This window comes from Mus caroli, chromosome 6, assembly GCF_900094665.2.
Source record: "Mus caroli chromosome 6, CAROLI_EIJ_v1.1, whole genome shotgun sequence".
NCBI lineage: Eukaryota > Metazoa > Chordata > Mammalia > Rodentia > Muridae > Mus > Mus caroli.
The window spans coordinates 18691519-18711014 of record NC_034575.1 but is presented as its reverse complement, the minus strand read 5'-3'; the positions used below and the strand labels follow the sequence as shown (position 1 = coordinate 18711014).

The following is a 19496-nucleotide window of genomic DNA, read 5'->3' as shown; positions in this document are numbered from 1 at the left end:
AAAAAAAAAAAAAAAAAAAAAAAAAGAATGCCAACATCACAACTGGGACTTTCCTCAGGCCCTACTGCTGAGTTCCAGCACGGTCCACCTGTGCCTCTCATCTGTGTCTGCTTCGTCAATCTTATATTCTTTCAGACTCCTAAATAAAACAATTATCTATGAAGAAATGCTAGGATATGACAGGAATCATTTATCTAACCATCATTTATCTAACCCCTCTACCTTCTAGCTTTTCTTCATTCAGTGGTGGTGTGTGTATATGAGTGTGTGTGTGTGTGCCCTTGTGTGTTCTGGTCATGAAGTCCAATCAGTTAAACAGAGAGATGAAAATGCCTTGGATCTTTCTTTAATCAAGCTATCTGAATCAAAGAGAAATGACTGGAAAGGACCATGTTAGTGGACTCTAAGAGAAGCATCCTTATGAACTCTGTATTACTGCAATATATGTTTACGACATTTGGATTTTAAACCTTAATTCATCTTGTATATTAAATTTGACAGTTTTTTTAAGCTTTAAGAATCTTGTGTTCTTAATCATATTTTTAACAAAATTGCAAGTCTGGGTGCCATTTATTGTGAGAAGATATGTTGCCTTAAGATAAAACACCATAACATTTTTGTGACATGTTAACTGCAAGACATTTAAAGTGTTGGTGGCAAAAATAACCTAGAAACATGCATATATATGCATGCACATAGAGAGAGGGAGGAACAGAAAGAAAGACTGGAGTTAAGAGGAATAAATACCAAAGAACAAAGGTATTATGAGTGAAATTAATTGTTTTGTGCAGAAATAGAATTTAATTTAGGTATGTATTTAGAATGTGAAAAATGTATATTTTTATATATGTTAAATATTCTGGTCATTATGGTAACCAATATAAGACATGCCTCCTGTGTATGAACTATTGAACGATTGAATTTGACTTAACTCAAGAATTGCTGAACTTTACTATAGCTTATGTACTATTGAACTAATGAATTTTTGAATTTGACTTATCATGAAAAGCAACTCTTTAAGCATGTATTTACAGTGAAAATTTCATGAAGCAAAATATTATCTTAATATTCAAGATAAGACTACTAAATGTTGTATATAGCAAGCTAGGGAATGCATTTCAGTATTCACACAGGAGCAGGCCTTTCTTCTACATGGTCATTCGGGGGTTAGTTTCTCTCATTGTACTTCTCACACTTCCTGTGGCCATCAGTGCAGTGTTTCTCTGCATTTGGTGAACAGAGAAGAATAAAGAAAGTATATCTTAATGACCTTACCTGACAGTGAGATGTTTCACTCATCGTTCATGTCATTAGCTAGGACTTTTAACACTGAGATGCAAAAGAAGCCAGGAAGCCTGACTTGCTGCTCCCCAGCAGTAGCTATCTACTAGTGAATGCATGAATCCCAGTTGAGTTACCAGGTCAACCATGCTCAGCCTCTGGCTACTACATAACTCCATGACCACCATCACCACCTGCCCCATAGGGGAGACATTCATTTTCACTCATCTCTTCATTTCATCCAGTGCAACACCTGCAAGGGGGTTCCTTATAGCTGGAAGCACATTAACCCATGAAAAAGCCCATTCTGCTACCACACCTTCTCTTCCCACTCCACCCTCCCCTAGCACAAACTTTAATCTGACAGCAGAGTAAGAAAAAGAGAGCCATACCAAAGTGTGGAGCAGAGACTGAAGGAAAGGCCATCCAGAGACTGCACTACATGCAGATCCATCCCATATACAGACACCAAACCCAGACACTATGGCAGATGCAAAGAAGTGCTTGTTAACAGGAGCCTGATATAACTATCTCCTGAGAGGCTCTGCCAGAGCCTGACAAATATAGATGTGGATGCTCACAGCCAACCATTGGACTGAGCACAAGGTCCCCAAATGATGAGTTAAGGAAAGGACTGAAGAAGCTGAAGAGGTTCTCATCCCCATAAGAACAACAATATAAACCAACCAGACCCAGGGACTAAATCACTAACCAAAAGTACACATGGAGAGACCCATGTCTCCAGCTGCATATATAGCAGAGGATGGCCTTATCTGGCATCAATGGGAGGAGAGACCTTTGGTCTTGTGAAGGTTCAATGCCCCCAGTATATCGGAATGCTACGGTGACGTGAGAGTGGGTGGGTGGATGGGAGAGCACCCTCATAGAAGCAGGAGAGAAGGATGGAATAGGGGTCTTATAGAGGGGAAATCTGGAAAGGAGATAACATTTGAAATGTAAATAAATAAAATAGTCAATTAAAAAAAAAAAAGGAAAGATGAAAAAAATAAGAAGTGCCTGTCCAGGAACAGCGATCAAATTCAGCCAATAGGCTCTGTAAAGACTGCTTCTGCTGGGAGTGGTCAAGACCCCTTGTTAGACCAGTGCTGTGGGCTGGAAAGACCCACTCTTCCCTATATTCCGTGTGGCCCTCAGAGCTCTCTGCACCTTGGGAACCTCTTCTTTGCTCACCTCTAGCTCATGACAAATATTCATGACCAAGTCCCCCAAGGAACACCTCTCTTTTTATTCAATTCAGAAATCCAAAGACTGTTTACAGACCAGTGTTAAAATAATTCAGAGACAGGCGATTTCCCACAGGACTTCTCTTAGAAACATATATGTCCTATGAACATGACTTCATTTTTGCACATGTCAATGATTATACCATTAACTGACCATTTTTGTCCAGAAAAACAAAAGCCATGTCTGGGCTTTGACATCAGAAGGCCAGTGCCCCTAAAGGATAGGAATATGGAATGACAACAGAACTGTCTGTCACAATGAAGTTCTTTTCCTTGTGGTCATTTATGTGGTTTGGGTTGTGTTTGTATTGTTTCTTTAGGCAAGGTCTTGCTGTGTAGACCTGTCTGGCCTGAAATTGACTATGTAGTCCTGGCTAGACTCCAACGTGGGTATGATCTTCCTGACTCTGCCTCTTGAATGCTGGTATTATAGGCACTAGCCAACATTCTCACCTGTGTTTACTGTTCTAATCGTTCCTTTCTGTGGAGCTAGGAATGAAATTCCAGGCTTTGTTCACGTTTGACAGGTACTCTACTGCGAGCTATTCCTCCAGGCTTCCTGCCAGTTTATTCACGACAGAAGAACTTAGGCCATACAATGAGGAAAGGACACCTTGCTTAACGGAATCTGGAGGGGATGTAACACAAGCAGTGTGTTTTATGAACAAACAAGTAAAACATATGGTGAAAGATACCTTACGAGATTTAACAAAATCAGTACCTGACTGCTTGGTCTAGGGACAGAATAGCAGAAGGGGAAAGTGGTACTTACAGTGCTAGCCATTCTGGGACCAAAGACCCCGGCTTCTTCATCCTGCTTAGCCACCCACATCCTTTCGTCTTGCTGTGTTCCTCACAAATGAAACAAAAGTTATTCATTGAAGAGCAAGCTGAACAATAAATCTTTCTGCTGACTTCAGTCAGAAGTACCCACCCAAAAACATGTGATTTAAAATTGGGACATTTTCTATAAACACAGAAGGAAGAATCAAACAACTTACAAATAACTTATCCCAAATTAATGTTTTAAGAAAGGAAGAGTGGGATGTAGGAAAGCACCCCAGACTTACTCAGAATATTATAATGACGCTCTGCTTTAGTCTCTGATTTCTAAGTCTCCTCTTATTTGATTATGGTATTTCTTTGTCCACTGTTTTGAACCAAAAGCTGCCCACATGTTTTTTTTCTATTATTCAAAATAAACTGTTTAGTATCTCCTTGGCTATTCTAGCAGTTGAAATGAATGAATTTTAGAGTGTGGTCATAATTCTGAAAACATCTAGAATGCCCTGTAGCCTCTTCTTGGATGTCATTTGTATGCTGGAGTCTGTAGACATTCTAAATTTCACAAATTTAGAACAAAGACTCAGCATCGTATGTACAGTTAGAAACTAGCAAGCTGAGTATCATTTGAGACATTTTATGGTTATGCTATGTTTCCTAGAGAAAAATAAAACTCCACTTGCACATTTTTCCTAAGTACATCCACTTATGTGTAGGATTGAAAAAAAAATACAGCTTTGGAGGGTACAAAACACCCTTTGTTCTTGCTTTGAAAGGGTTTTCACTAACCTGTCTGTTTATGGTTTTTCACCTTTTATCTAAACTTCGGATTCATATATATTTCCTGATGCTTTAGGATACAGATGAGTCTTAGGTCATGGTGTGCTGCACCTCATGCCTGTTTTGTCTCTCAGACTCCATCCCTCCTATTGCAGCATGACTGCTAAATCTTAGCTATAGCTGTGTTCAGAATGAGTGTAGTCCGTGTGAAAGGGAGAAGGGTGATTTCCCTGATGTGGCATGCGACATCAGAGGAGCAGACTTCTTAGGAAAGTGAGGTGTTGTCAGATAATCGCGTGTTAATTTGGTACTTCGATTAGCACATTACTTTGTTTCAGTTATAATGCCATCTTCATAATTCTGACAATAGGCAGTCAGAGTTAGTCTTCAGCACTAATCTTGAAGTGACAACATGTTATGAGCATTCCTCTCCACCTGTAATTGAGTTTAATACCATTTTACAATGAAGATATTAAAATATAAGACATATTTGTACAGCTTCGATAATTGGTTTTGCTTTTTGTGTTTGCTTCTGTAATTTCAAAGAATTTTTCCTTCTGAACTTTTGTGCCCTGAGTTGTTTCGGGTAATGTTGAAATTATAGGTGTCCATTAAGTAGTTTTCAACTGTCAGCTCAAACGGCACATATTGTGCTATTAATTGATTATGAGGTGACACAGAAAGAACACTCATTATGTGATAATACAAAAATGCATACTTGTCAAAAACAAATAAATCTGTATGGAAAATCCACCTGCTATGGTGGGGGAGTACAGAGGACCATCACACACACACACACACACACACACACACACACACACACACACAGACACACACATACACACTTGGGCATAAATACCTTCTTTTCATGTAGGATAATGCACAAGAAGATTTTAGTTCCAATTCCTAGGGATTCTGTATCGTACTGAGGTTTTCGTTTTTGTTGCTTATAGGTGGTATTATACCCAACTTCTAATAGCTCCAAGTCAGCAGAATTACACCGGATGACAGTACCCAAGAACAGTCAGGACTCGGATTTAAAGATCAAATTGGCAGTGCGCATGGATAAACCAGCACACATGAAGCATAGTGGGTGAGTGTTTAAAATCTTCTTCCCTCAAATCGGTGGACAGTGGACTCCATTTCAATCTACCACCTCTGTCTGTCTGTGGGGGAAACCAAGGTATCAGACATTCACATGGAGTTTTCTCAAAAAACAAACAAAAACAAACATACAAACAAAAAACTAACCTAAGTAAGTTGCTTATGTTGCAGATCTCTCAGCATCTGTATGAATGGGAATTCAGTTAATGTAACTGTCATAGCAATGAATGGTGTTTGTTATTGATTTAGATGATATCACGTTATTATGGGGAATGCACCAAAAGGAACCACTCAGACACAGTTTATAGACATCTGGAAGTCTTTAATACAGCTGTCTGGGACTATACTCAGCTTCTCAGGACCTAAGTGTCACCCCACACATGCTTTTAAAGATGGGAGTGGGAGTGGGGCGGATACCACATCTTGTTATCTCATTCAGCAGCTGCAGGGGGAGGTTTACACAAGCAGGCAGTTTAACAGAAGCGAAGGAGAATTAACTGAAGCATGTTGGCCTTAGGTCCTAGAACAGAATTGTGTAATTCCCACAGGATTATCCATCAAGGAAATCAAATTCTAGTTAAGCCCAAAACGGCCTCAGCAAGAATACAGTATGGAGGAAACTCTGCACTGCCATGCCATCATGCCATATCCAAATTGTGAAGAATATTCCTTAAATGTTTTTTTCTATACATCTGGACTCATACCTGGAGCTCAGGTCTCTAGAAATGGTTAACCTTTCATAGAATATATAAAAGCTAAAGGTTACATCAGATATAACCCACAAGGATGGGCACATTTTGATGGGAGGCATGTGAAATTAATCTAGTATAAAAGTGAGTGGAAACTGAGTCAGTCCTGGCTTCAAAGAGTACTCAGAAACCAAGAGGTGAATAGCTCCTCACCCAGGCACTGCCTTGGCCTAACACAGCAGGTCTGGTTGCTAAGGTTCTTTCTCTCCAGTACTGGTAAGAAACCAGTTCAGAACCCAGGTCTAGACTCTGTTTGCTGTTGTTGTTTTGTTTTGTTTTCAAGACAGTCTCACTGTGTAGCTATGGCTATTCTAGAACTCACTCTGTAGACCAGGCTGGCCTCGAACTCACAGAGATTCCCTAGCCTTTGCCTCCTGAGTTCTGAGATTAAAGTTATGTGCCACCACAGCAGCTCTCGACTCTTAAATAAAATGAACCTTCAAACCTTTATATTTTCTCAGCTTAACTCTATATTTATCTACCTGTGTCTCTTAGAAAGGGACTAGAATTCAGGATGCTACAATGTGGTATCTTTAATGTGTTAGTATAAAGGAAAGTCTAGTTGTGATTCAACTCAGTCTAGATGAAGATACTGGAACTCACTACTGAGAAGCCTTCAATTCGTCCAGATGCCTGTTCCCTCTAAGATGCACTTTACACCTGCCTGATCCCTGTGAGATTTACTGTAGAACTCCTCATCCATCCAGGGGACAAAATCACAAGCCTGTATGAAAAGCAAGGAAGGGACGTTCGCTCATATGTAAATAATTGTGGTAACTTATTACAAATAAATAAAAATTCAATAAAGTAGGAATGGGAACCTGTTGGGAATAATCGCCGGTTTCAGCTGGGGCAGCTTAGTTGAAGTCACACACTACATCTGACATTTGAAGTCAAGGGGAAGTTCAGCATCGGCCAGTGAGGAAGAGGGGCATTTCTGTCATATGACAAGCACTTAGAAAGGCAAGAGTTCTGAGAGGGCTTTTAGCTAGTGGTGACAAGTTCACTGCAGTTTGCCTGGAGAGCTCTGAGACTAGAGACTGCTCTTTATCTGAAGTGCTTAGAGTCTAGCAGGGTTTCAAATTAGACATAAAAGCATACAGCATGTTCCAGAAACTAGAATGTTTCCCTCTCCTTTTTTTTTTTTTTTTTTTTTTTTTTTTTTTTTTTTTTTTTTTTTGCTGTATATCTCTTTCTCTTCATGGATGATACCATAAGAAATAAGAGTGGCCAGAAGCTGATTGAATAGACCTAGAACCCTCTGATTGTGCCAGGGACAAAGGCTGAACATGAAGTAAGATATGAGCAAGTTCTACAGCATTGATCACATGTGGAAGAAATCACTTCTGTGCCCTAGAACCTTCGATTGGAGAAAGAGTCAAAGCAGGGAGCTCAGTCTAGCTGCATTATAAGGGAGCTGTGGAATAAGGGTGTCTTTCCTTTACATTAAATACGAATTTGTTTTTTCTAACTCCTCCATTGAGGATGCCATGCTCAGTCCAGTTGTTGACTATGGAGCTGAAAGGATTTGCAACCCCATAGGAAAAACAACAATATCAACCAACCAGAGTTCCCAGAGTTCCCAGGGACTAAACCACCAACCAAAGAGTACACATGGAGCAACCCATGGTTCCAGCCATATATGTGGCAGAGGATGGCCTTGTCGGGCATCAATGGGAGGAGAGGCCCTGTGAAGGCTTGATGCCTCAGTGTAGAGGAATGCCAGGGTGCGGAGGTGGGAGTAGGTGGGTGAGGGAGCACCGTCATAGAAGCAGGGAGAGGAGCGATGTGATAGGTGTTTTTTTAGAGGGGAAATCAGGAAAGGGGATAACGTTTGAAATGTAAATAAATAAAATATACAATTAAATTTTTAAAAAGATTTTGTTTTTTTTATTTCTTTTATTTGACTAAATCAAGATTTCCGTAGTGGTTCTGCAATTAATGTCTGCCAAAATTTGGTAGTGATGGGAGAAAATAAAGAGGATAATATCATAGTTTGTAAGTTTAACTCTTAAAGCTCAGGGAATCGCCAAAGGAACCAAGAGTGTTCTGTGCCCTGGTTGTATAAGTCAGTGCCTCTCACTGTGAGGAGGCACTCGGAGTCATTTCTGGCCCCTCAGATATCTCTGCAGTTCATAGCATGAATTCTAGAAATGAAAATATTTATGCTTTTCATCTACCAGATTAAAGTACTTTTCATAATAGTGAGACAGTAAAAAATTAATATTCATATGAGAAATAATAGCTTAGCAGCCTTAAAGTGTTGAGCAGTGTTGTGAGACGTGTTGATCCCCATGAGCAGGAACAGTTGGAGACACTTGAGAATCTCCTATGGCTCCTTCAAGTGCCTCTTTGATAATAGATTTAAATATTCAAAATATTTTCCTTCCATCTAGTTTATAGACATAAAAATCAGATTTGACCAACACCTTAACTATACTCATTATCTCCTAAGGTGCTTCCTAAATGGATTTTACTCTACTCAATTACATTTGAAAATGAAACTGGGAACTGAACCTTTTCCCTTTTACATCCTAGATCATACACTAATGCAATTTTATATAGTGGGTTCACAGCATCTGCTCGAGATGGTATTGTGTCCTATCAATAAGTTATCCTAAACTGGATAATTAACAGATGAGTAATGAATAATACAACCAAATGATAAGCCAGCCTTAGAAATTAATTCATTTAAAATATGGCACCTTGTTAAACAATAGCTAGAGAGTTTTAGGCTTTTTGCCTTCAGGGCGTTGTCAGGTTTTGAAAGGAATCCTCTGATGTGTTGGTGTTGATAGGTTCATACCTGTCCCCCTTTTCAATAATATAGAAACAAATAAATCTTTTTTGTGTGTGAGGGCTCTTACCATGCATTCTGTTTTATCACATTTAGACAGCTCATGGATCAGCCCTAACTAGGGTATAGTTATGCATGTGTATGTAGGTGCATGTGCCTATGTGTACATGTGGAAGCCAAAGTCAGGTTAGAAGTTTTCTCTGTTGCTTTCTATCTTGCCATTGTTGGGTTTTGAGGGGTTTGGTTTGGTTTGGTTGGTTGATTAGTTTGTTGGTTTGGAGGGAAGATCTTTGTTGTTTTAGTTTGGTTGGGTTTGGTTGATTGGTTGGTTGGTTGGTTGATTAGTTGGTTTGGAGGGAGGATCTTTGTTGTTTTGTTTTGCTTAAGACAAGGTCTCTCACTGGACCTAGAACTCTCCATGTCAGGCAGACTAGCTGACCAGTCTCTGGAGATCTGCCTGTCTACACCCACCCCAGCTCTGGGGTTACGAGCACACCATCACAAGCAATTCACTTTTGGTACCATGTCTCAAGTCACCTCATTGGGTATTTTTCAATGGTATTATCTATATCATAGGTGTACCTCCAACTATTCTATAAAGTTTAGTGTCCTTTGAGTCTGCAAAGAATATACCTCTTACCCTGTGCAGTTAAGGGTATATATAAATATGAATACTAGCAATGGAAATGGCATTTGTGAACTTCATAGAGTATTAAAGAAGGAGTTATAAATAGGAAGTGATGTTTGTTTTTCAAATGCTATATTTAAAAGTATGTGGATTTTTATATAGAAAATAAAATATATTTGACCTAAAGTACCTGATTCTGATAGCTAATCACTCTTTAGCTACATTTTATTGCCTTCTTAAATCAGGACTATGTGCAAATGACATGTGTTTTAACTTGGAGAAAATAAGCCCAATTATGCCACCCTCTTTAAGGCATACTGGATATTTCTGTAAGAATCATTAGAAAAATACTGGGTACATGTATTTTGGGGGAGTATTTTATAGAAATTAATTCTAGCAACCGCTCTAAGACAAAACGGGAAGTGAATTATCCGCCAGATTTCCAGTGGTCAGCATTCAGTCGGGCCTTTTCAGGTTTGTACATAGCTGGAGAGTCTAAGTATTCTCAAACAAATGGATGTCACTTTAGCATAGCCTAGTGGCGAAGCAGCAGTACTAACTGGAAACTCAGAAATTCCATCCTTGCTTAAGCACAGGGCTTTCCTAGTTCACGGGTTATTCACAAAGACAAAGGTAAGGTAAGATGGGACTAGTGAATGACATAACTGGCTGTAACAGTGTAAATCTACGTTCAGTAAGGAGGAGGAAGGCCACTGTACTGCCTGTCAGATTTATGTAGAAGCACTGTAACAGTGAGCTGTCAGAGGTTTAGTTAAAAACGCAGACACAATAGACACAATACGCCAACAATATTTTGCTGAAAGGACCCTGATATAGCTGTCTCCTGTGAGGTTTTGCCAGTGCCTGGAAAATACAGAAGTGGATGCTCACAGTCATCTATAGGATGGAACACAGGGACCCCAATGTAGGAGCTAGAGAAAGTTCCCAAGAGCTGAAGGGGTCTGCAACCCTATAGATGGAACAACATTATGAACTAATCAGTACCCCCAGAGCTCGTGTCTCTAGCTGCATATGTAGCAGAAGATGGCTTAGTTGCCCATCATTGGGAAGAGAGGCCCCTTGGTCTTGCAAACTTTATATACCCCAGTACAGGGGAACGCCAGGGCCAAGAAGTGGGAGTGAGTGGGTAGGGGAGCAGGGCGGGGGGAAGGTATAGAGGACTTTTGGGATAGCATTTGAAATGTAAATAAAGAAAATATCTAATAAAATTTTTTTAAAAAAAGAAGTTTGGTTAAATCTTATTGCTCACTTCCCTAATAAAAATAAATAGAAATCTCTTAGTTATATAACCACAGAAGATTTTTATCCCTGGTAATTAGCCAGGTAAAAACCTCAACCATATGTTCCAGAGTTTCTCTTTGTTCAGCATCATAATTGATTTCTTAGATATTTATCTAATGTACACGATAGTTTGCAATATTTTGAAATTGTGAAAAATAAAATTGTCCACTTTAGTTTACATCATAAATCTATATCTGACAGTGGGCTCATCCCTGTCCATAGGAGGCAGTAACTCAGCTTCTGACAGAAAAAGAGGATAAAAGCCTTCCCTGCTCTAATCCCATGCCTGTCAGGACTCCAGGATGCCTAGCATCCATGCTTGCCTAACAGGAGATGCCCTTAAGCTCTGAGCCCAGGATGTCACAGCATGTAGCTTTCAGCACACATTTAACATGCAAGCATCACATTTGCACAAAGAGAGATAGAAGTCCTCTGGTAAAGTGGTGTTGCCCACATCTGACTTAGATGGGCAACCTTCAGCTACTTAGGAAGATAGCAGCACAGTGCCTACCACAGTGCTTGGTGGGTCCAGACCTTTCAGAAAGCATTACTCTTCTGTCTGATATTTGCCAGAAGAAATTGATTTCTTATTATAATCCTACTTTTAGTATAACATTTCTATAAGTTCCATTATAGTTCATCCATATTTCCCTTCATTTGTGTGTGTGTGTGTGTGTGTGTGTGTGTGTGTGTGTGTGTGTGTGTGTTTTGCCTTCCCAGGTCAAATACCTTAGTCTGGATTATTCTGACTTCATACATACCCTACTGCTTTAACTTCTGGCCAAGTGTTTGCTAGACTATCAAACAGATTGACTTCTTGTCAATATACAGCCACAGAAGGAAAGTGTCTGTGGCCCTCAATAGACAGCATATTTATCACATATTAGTGTGGTGAAGAGGATATGCCAATGACCTGTTTCTCTTCTCAGATATCTTCAATGTCCATAGCATCTTCTGCATATTAAATTAATAACACTCGTATTTTCAATTTTTAAGATTTAGGAGCAAATATATAGGAATGGTAGAAACATTTAGATCCAGCTTTAATGGTCACTGAGCCAATCATTAAGCCAAAGGTTTTGATGTGTTATGGCTCTCCTGGTCTCACCTTTAATAAATGTTTACTCTTAGACTCAAATTTCATCTTTTCATTATTTCATTTAAGATTATTTTTCAGGGGGAAAGAACTTGACATGCATTATAACCAGTTTCGTGCATCTAATAATTATCCCTTTCTCAGACACCCTTTTATAGATATACAGATATATTAACTACTTTTCAGAAAGATAATGAAACTAGGGTATAATCTCATTTTATTTTCTTTTCAAAGGCACTTGTATATAGTTACATGTCACCTTAATGTGAGATGTTAAGTGAATTTATAGAGTGGATACTAGATTTTATAAACAGCTAATGAAGAGAATTATAGTGAAATTGTTTTCATTTCCTAAATTGGAGCCTTAAAATAAAAAGTTTGTGATGTACACTGACATGATGTCTGGAAGTTTGAAAGCATGAATAATTAATTACCAGTCCAATAAATGTCTTGGGCTTACTTAATGCCAAAGCATTGTGGAAGAGGTAGAAAGCCTATAGAATTTATTTTTATTAAGCATCTTGTGTGTGTGTCTGCATGGTAGCCAGATGGATGGCAATACAATACCAATTATGTCCAGTCCAAACTAGGTCAGGATACAGTATACTTGGGGGTCAGGTCTCAGTTCCGTCACTAGCTTACATAAGCTTGTGCATCATCTTTTGGCTTCAGTTTCATTGTTTTTGAAAGATGACAGTGGACTAGAAAAGACAGAAGACTCCTTGGTCCCAGAGATGTATGATGCAGTATAAGTCCTTTTGATCCTTGTAGGTACATGCTCAATTCATTCGATGTCCATGGGATGGACAGTGGATATAGAGGGCTCTGGGGACAAGGGAACAGTTTGGCAATTTGAGTTCTTGTAAAGCAAAGTATTTATGCAGATGAACTTTTATAAGGCTATGAAAGGTTTTTATTATATATTAACTCTGAAAGCGTATTATTCAATTGACTATACTCTCAGTATTAAGAATGGATACCTATGAACTTTAGAAAGATATTACCCTGAACATAACAGAACAATCAAAACTAGTGGTGGAAATTTCTCTTCTTGCTCCTGTAGATTTTCTGTAATACCACCTCATATTATCTTGTGATATAGTGAAAGAATATAGTTTTAACTCAAAATATATTTATTCTCTTAATTAAAATTCATTAAGATCTGTTTATTAAAATTCTGAGAAATCTGTTCTGATCGTATTCTTGGATGTAAGCCTGGAGTATGTAGACAGTTAATGTTTAAGATGTCTTCTGGTCTCAGAAACCTGAGCCTTGCAGTTAGCCTAAGAATTCTGGGAAATGTATAAACCTGTTCGCCAATCGGTTTTCTCAGCAGCAAAGTGGAAATGGTAGATCTGGCCACGATGTGAGCAGCCAGGCAGTAGCTACTACATGCAGTACACTAGGGGAGTGCAGGAAGAGCTCACAGTGTTCTGGATATCACTGCTACTGTTAGACACTAAAGACAGGATTGGTGGGTTTAATTTTTAATTTTTTACCTATTCACTTTACATCCTGCTAACTGCCCCCATCTGGATCACCTGATCCCACAACCCTTACCCCACTTCCTGCTCTCTTTCTCCACTGAACATGTGGGGACCCTCCTGGGTCCCCCCTCCCCCAGATCTTCAAGTCTCTATGGGACTAGACACTTCTTCTCCCACTGATGCCAGACAAGGCAGCCCAGCTAGAAGAATATCCCATGTACAGGCAAAAACTTTTGAGAAAGCCCCTGCTCCAGTTGTTCAGGTCCCACATGAAGGCCAAGCTGCACATATGCCGCACATCTGCTGCACATGAGCAGTGAGGCCTAGGTCCAGCCCATTTATGCTCTTTGGTTGGTGGTTCAGACTCTGAGAGCCCCAAGGGTTGAGGATAGATGACTCTGTTGGTCTTCCTGTGGCGTTCCTATCCCCTTTGGGGCCCTCAGTTCTTCCTTGTGTTTATCCATAAGAGTCCCCAAGCTACATGCATTCTTTAGCTGTGGGTGTCTGTGTCTCCCAAAGAGAGGATTTTTAAGTAAAGATACAAGTGAAAAGAACTGGGAAACATTGAAGTTTAAGCTGTAAAATGAGACAAAACCATTTTATTAATTCCCCCAGCCTCTGACCTGGTCTCCGTCAATTCCTCCTGAGCATATATATATACACACATACACATTCACACACATATTGTAAATGGTTGTCATGATAATTCCTATTTTAATGATAAGAACACTTAAATTCTCTCCCATTTTCATGAGCACATTATTATTAACACTGAACGTTAATTATAAATGTTTTAAAATCTGTCCACTCGTGTGATACATAGTTGATCCTCACTAGGTTCTCAAGTCCAGTATCGTGATTTTTAATGTCATCTTCAGTATTTTTCTGTTTTATCCTGTAGTTTTATTAAGTTCTTCATTAAGGAGGCATCCATAAGCTTGAACAGCTTACTCAATATTTAATGGCTAAGTGACTTTTATTTTGTTGTTACCATGGCACCCAAGGCATTCATGTAATTGAATATCCTAATTTTATGATATAAATATTTTATAAAAATAATTACTGGGAGAGATTAGCGCTGTAGTGATTAAAGCTCCAAAAGCTCTTTGCCGTTGCTAGTACGGCAGAGTGCTGACCCTCGTGTACTCTCTCTTCCATGAGGTCCCTATAAAAAGCCATCTCTACAGAGGCCTGCCCCACCCCTTCTCCACCTCAGCATATCCCTCTTTCCCCAGCTTGCTCTCCTTTGAATCAGCTTTGTTGTTTTGTTTTTTAAAGCTTGTGTTGTTGTGAGCAGGATATGTCTGTCCTCTGGAGCATGCTTTCCTACTGAGTCACTTTCCATATCATTTCTAGAGGTTAGGAACCTTATCCTGCAGCTGTGTTTAAATTTACATTCAAATCATTGCCTAGCCATTAATAGTTGTGGGGTAAATGGCCATGGCTTCATTTTGTAATATTCCCAAAAAGGCTCATAAAATAGAGACTAGGTGACCAGAACAATAGGAGTAAGAAATGAAGCATTGGGGCAGTCCTTATTAGATCATGAGAGCTCTGTGTTCATTAGTATATTAAAGCACTGATGGGTTCATTAGAATGATGTATGGTAGAAAGCATAGGAATAGGGCCACTTGGGAGGAGTAAGTCATTGGGGATCTGCCCCAAAAGGGCTCATCTTCTCCTTGGCTGCTTCTTTGCCTGATCCCTTTGCTTCCTGACTTCCAAGAGGTGATCTGGTGTGATATGCTATACATTCCCCACCACGGTGTTCTGTCTTACCACATGATCAAAAACAATGAGGCCACGTGACTAGGTCCTGAAACTATGAACTAGAATAGACCTTTAGTCCTTAAAGTTGATTAGTTCAGATGTTTTGTCATAGAAAGGTCATTAACACATAGATGACCATTTTCTCTGCTAAAGAAAGAACATAATAGAGAAATTATGCTTTTAATTATTTTATGTTCAAACTAAAAATGTAGATTGACTAATCAGATAAAACCTCTAAAAATTAGTACTGTCTAACAGGTACCACCACAATTTAATTTTTGTCATTTATCTCAAGATAATTTTGCCACAGAAGAATGATGTTTCTTTAGAATATTTATTTTATACCTATAAGTCTAAAGACTGTATTATAAAAGTACATATTGTTCCCAACATTAAGTTAGTATTCTCTACGAGGCTTACTTATTGAGTATTTTTTTAAAAGCTTCTTGCTAACATTTGATGGGAAAACTAAGTTTCTAATATCTACTATCTTTCAACATATAGCTGGGCCATTCCTGTGAAATATTCTTCAACTATAGGCTAAAGTTTTACCAACATTTTCTGTGAGTCAAAGTATATATTAGAACTCAGCAAAGGGTCCCAAGGTCCTCAGAGGACTCTCCATGCTTCCAGTGCCCTAGCACTCCCAGGATCTTGAGATCACTGGTGAGTGGAACGCAACATCTGTTCCAAAACAACCTGTAGAGTGTTGTGCCAGCAACAGGGACAAAGGAAACCCACCCAACCAGCAGCTGGTATTCATTCTGGTGGCTCCAGCCCTGTGCCATCTTGGGCACGAACTTGGTGGGCCCTAGCACACCAAGGATCTTGGGATCAGTGAGACCAGTCTACACAGGAGAGCACATGGGTCCCAGAAGCAACAGAGTTTCTTGGACAGGATCCCTTCGGGCCTTCATCCTCAGCCAGGAGGCGGAGCTGAAACCCAGATCCCTGTGCACATTCCCTGCAAGAAGAGAACTTGCCTGCAGAGAGTGCTCAGACCACTGGGACTCAGGAGAGAGATGGACTCCCAGGTGTACTAACAGAGGCTAACAGAATCAAAGGTGGAGAAAGCTCTAGCCAGAGAAAGCTAGAACATCTATCACGAGAGATTACCAGATGGCAAAAGGCAAATGTAAGAAAGAATCTTACTAACAGAGACTAAGACCACTTGGCACCATCAGAAGTCAGTATGCCCACCACAGCGAGTCCTGGATACCCCAACACACTCAAAAAGCAAGATTCCGATCTAAAATCATATCTCATGATGTTGGTAGAGGATTTTAAGAAGGGCATTAACAACTCACTTAAAGAAATACAGGAGAACACTGCTAAACAGATAAAAGTCCTTAAAGAGGAAGCAAAAAAAATGCTTAAAGAATTACAGGAAAACACAACCAAATGGGTAACAGAATTGAACAAAACCATCCAAGATCTAAAAATGGAAGTAGAAACAATGAAGAAAACCCAAAGGGAGATAACTCTGGAGAAAGAAACCCTAGGAAAGAAATCAGGAACCATAGATGCAAGCATCAGCAACAGAATACAAGAGATGGAAGAGAGAAATCTCAGGTTCAGAAGATTCCATAGAGAACATGGACACAACAATCAAAAAAAAAATGCAAAATGCAAAAAGATCCTAACCCAAAATATCCAGGAAATTCAGGACACAATAAGAAGACCAAACCTAAGGATAATAGGTATAGATGACAGTGAAGATTTTCAATTTAAAGGGACAGTAAATATCTTCAACAAAAATATAGAAGTAATCTTCCCTAATCTAAAAAAAGAGATGCCCATGAACATACAAAAAGCCCACAGAACTCCAAATAGACTGGACCAGATAAGAAATTCCTCCCGACACATAATAATCAGGAAAACAAATGCACTAAATAAAGGCAGAATACTAAAAGTAATGAGGGGAAAAGGTCAAATAACATATAAAGGCAGTCCTATTAGAATTACTCCAGAGTTCTCACCAGAGACTATAAAAGCCAGAAGATCCTGGACAGATGTTATATTGACCCTAAGAGAACACAAATGCCAGCCCAAGCTACTATACCCAGCAAAACTCTCAATTACCATAGATGGAGAAACCAAGGTATAAAATGACAAAACCAAATTCACACAATATCTTTCCACGAATCCAGCCCTTCAAAGGATAATGAAGGGAAAACACCAACACAAGGACTGAAATTATGCCCTAGAAAAAGCAAGAAAGTATTCCTTCAACAAATCTAAAAGCAGACAGCTGCAAGAACAAAATCCCAACTCTAACAACAAAAATAACAGGAAACAACAATTACTTTTCCTTAATATCTCTAATATCAATGGTCTAAATTCCCCAATAAAAAGACATAAACTAACAGACTGGCTACATAAACAGGACCATACATTTTGCTGCATACAGGAAACCCACCTCAGGAACAAAGACAGACACTACCTCACAGTAAAAGTCTAGAAAACAATTTTCCAAGCAAATGGTCCAAAGAAACAAGCTGGAGTAGCCATTCTAATATTGAATAAAATCGACTTCCAACCCAAAGTTATTAAAAAAAGACAAGGAGGGNCACTTCATACTCATCAAAGGTAAATTTGTCCAAGATATCTCAATTCTGAACATCTATGCTCCAAATGCAAGGGCAGCCACATTCATTAAGGAAACTCGAGTAAAGCTCAAACCACACATTCCACTTCACACAATAATAGTGGAAGACTTCAACACCCTACTTTCATCAATGGACAGATCTTAGAAACAAAAACTAAAGAGGCACACATTGAAACTAACAGAAGTCCCTCCCACCCCGCCTGCTCTGCGGCGGAGGCGGCGGCAGCGGCAGCGGTGTCTCTGCCTCTCCGCCACCTCCACCGCAGCCTCTGACCCCCGGCCGGCGTTGTTGGCGGGGAGGGGGACAGTAGTTGTAGACGCCCGCCCCTGCCTCAGAGAAGGTGAATGAGAGTTGAGTATTAGACAAAAATAGATGTAATCTCTACTCCATGGTTTAGCTCCCTGATTGTTGTAGTCTTCACTTTGTGGAACATTCATGCTGAAAAACTGAAGCAATAAATGGTTGAATATGATCAGATTTCACCATCAAGTTCTCAGCCTGATAACGATAATCCCTTTCTGTCAACCTAATGAAGCATTCAAACAAGCCATATGACTCTTTTCAAGATGAACTTGAAGATTATATTAAAGTACAGAAAGCCAGAGGCTTAGAGCCAAAGACTTGTTTCAGAAGGATGAGAGGGGAGTATTTGGAAAGCTGTGGGTACAGAGAAGAGTTTGATTCCAGGCCCAGGTATAGAATGTTTGATCAGAGTCTCCCATCTGGAACCAACCATTCCTACCCAAGATCATGCAGTAGTTCACAGACAGAAGACCGGGTACCCCAGTGGTTACCAGCTCATGACAAGATAAGACTAAACTCTCTGAGCTACTGTCAATTCACCAGGGATGGCTTCTCAGNAAGACCAGTCCCCTTGAACCTTAGTCAGCAAGAATACAATTGTGGCTCATATAGTGTAGAATCTGTAGTTCACAAGCGCCTCTGCTCAGAACACAGTACCATCGACCCTCAAGTCAGTCATAGACAAATGCACCAAAAGAGGAAAAAACATGTAGAAGAGGGCAGAGAAAAGCAGGAAGAACGGCCCAAACATGAGAGGAAAAGGAGTTCTGAGGAAATGGATTTAAATAAACATAGAAGCATCCAAAGAAAGAAAACAAAGGCAGAAACAGAAACTGTACAGGATGGTACAGAAAAGCTTAAGAATCGAAAAGAGAAAAAAACCCGAGATGTATCATCTAAGAAAGAGGACCGTAAGCGTAGGAAGGAAAAAAAGGAACAAGGTGAAGAAAGGACAGAGGAGGAGATGCTTTGGGACCAGTCTATTCTTGGATTTTGAGGCTCCTTAGATCTCCTGAGGCTCCACTGAAATAACAGTCAAGGAGCTTGGTTTTATGTGCATTCATATTCATGTCACTTGCATATGTGGACAGAAGTTTCAACTTCTAACAACGTGAACATGAAGTATTTAGTGTGCTTACTTTCCAACATGGAGATTACTTTTCTATTTTCTAAAAGATTTATTAACTTTTCTTACATATGGTAGAATTTCCCTTTAAGAGAGTGGCTCTGCTTTCATTGACCAAATTGCTGTGGTAGTGGAATTATTTTCCCTTGGGAGATCATTTATTTAAAATTGGAGGATTAACTGATGACTTTTGTGGAATCTATTTCTTGGTTGGGTTTCTTTTAGTTTTGAGTCACATATTTTTATGCTCACTGTCTTTCTCTATGAAGCAATTTAGATTTCCTTTTTTAGATCTAACTTGCAATATATTTTCTGGGTTGGAAAGTGAAATAACATAATAATTTTATCTTACATATAGTTTTAAAAGTTTCAGAGACTTCACACAAAATCAGTTTATATTCTGAAAATGTTTATAATAAAGTATCTTAATTTCTGGA

At 39.4% G+C, this 19496-nt stretch overlaps 2 protein-coding genes across 11 annotated transcripts in view; both read left to right on the top strand.

Annotated features, from left to right (window-relative positions):
• Positions 1-19496, top strand: part of Cadps2 (calcium dependent secretion activator 2) — a 534832-nt gene that overhangs the window by 301877 nt on the left and 213459 nt on the right. For all 10 annotated transcript variants that reach the window (XM_021164381.2, XM_029478701.1, XM_029478705.1 and 7 more), the window contains exon 8: positions 5042-5181. In XM_021164381.2, coding sequence (XP_021020040.1) covers positions 5042-5181 — 140 coding nt within the window. The remainder of the gene's footprint in view (positions 1-5041; positions 5182-19496) is intronic.
• LOC110295962 (lysine-rich coiled-coil protein 1) lies at positions 17822-19496 on the top strand. The gene has a single exon (XM_021164384.2). It carries the CDS (start codon positions 18160-18162, stop codon positions 18928-18930), a length of 771 nt encoding a protein of 256 aa, XP_021020043.1. The 5' UTR covers positions 17822-18159; the 3' UTR covers positions 18931-19496.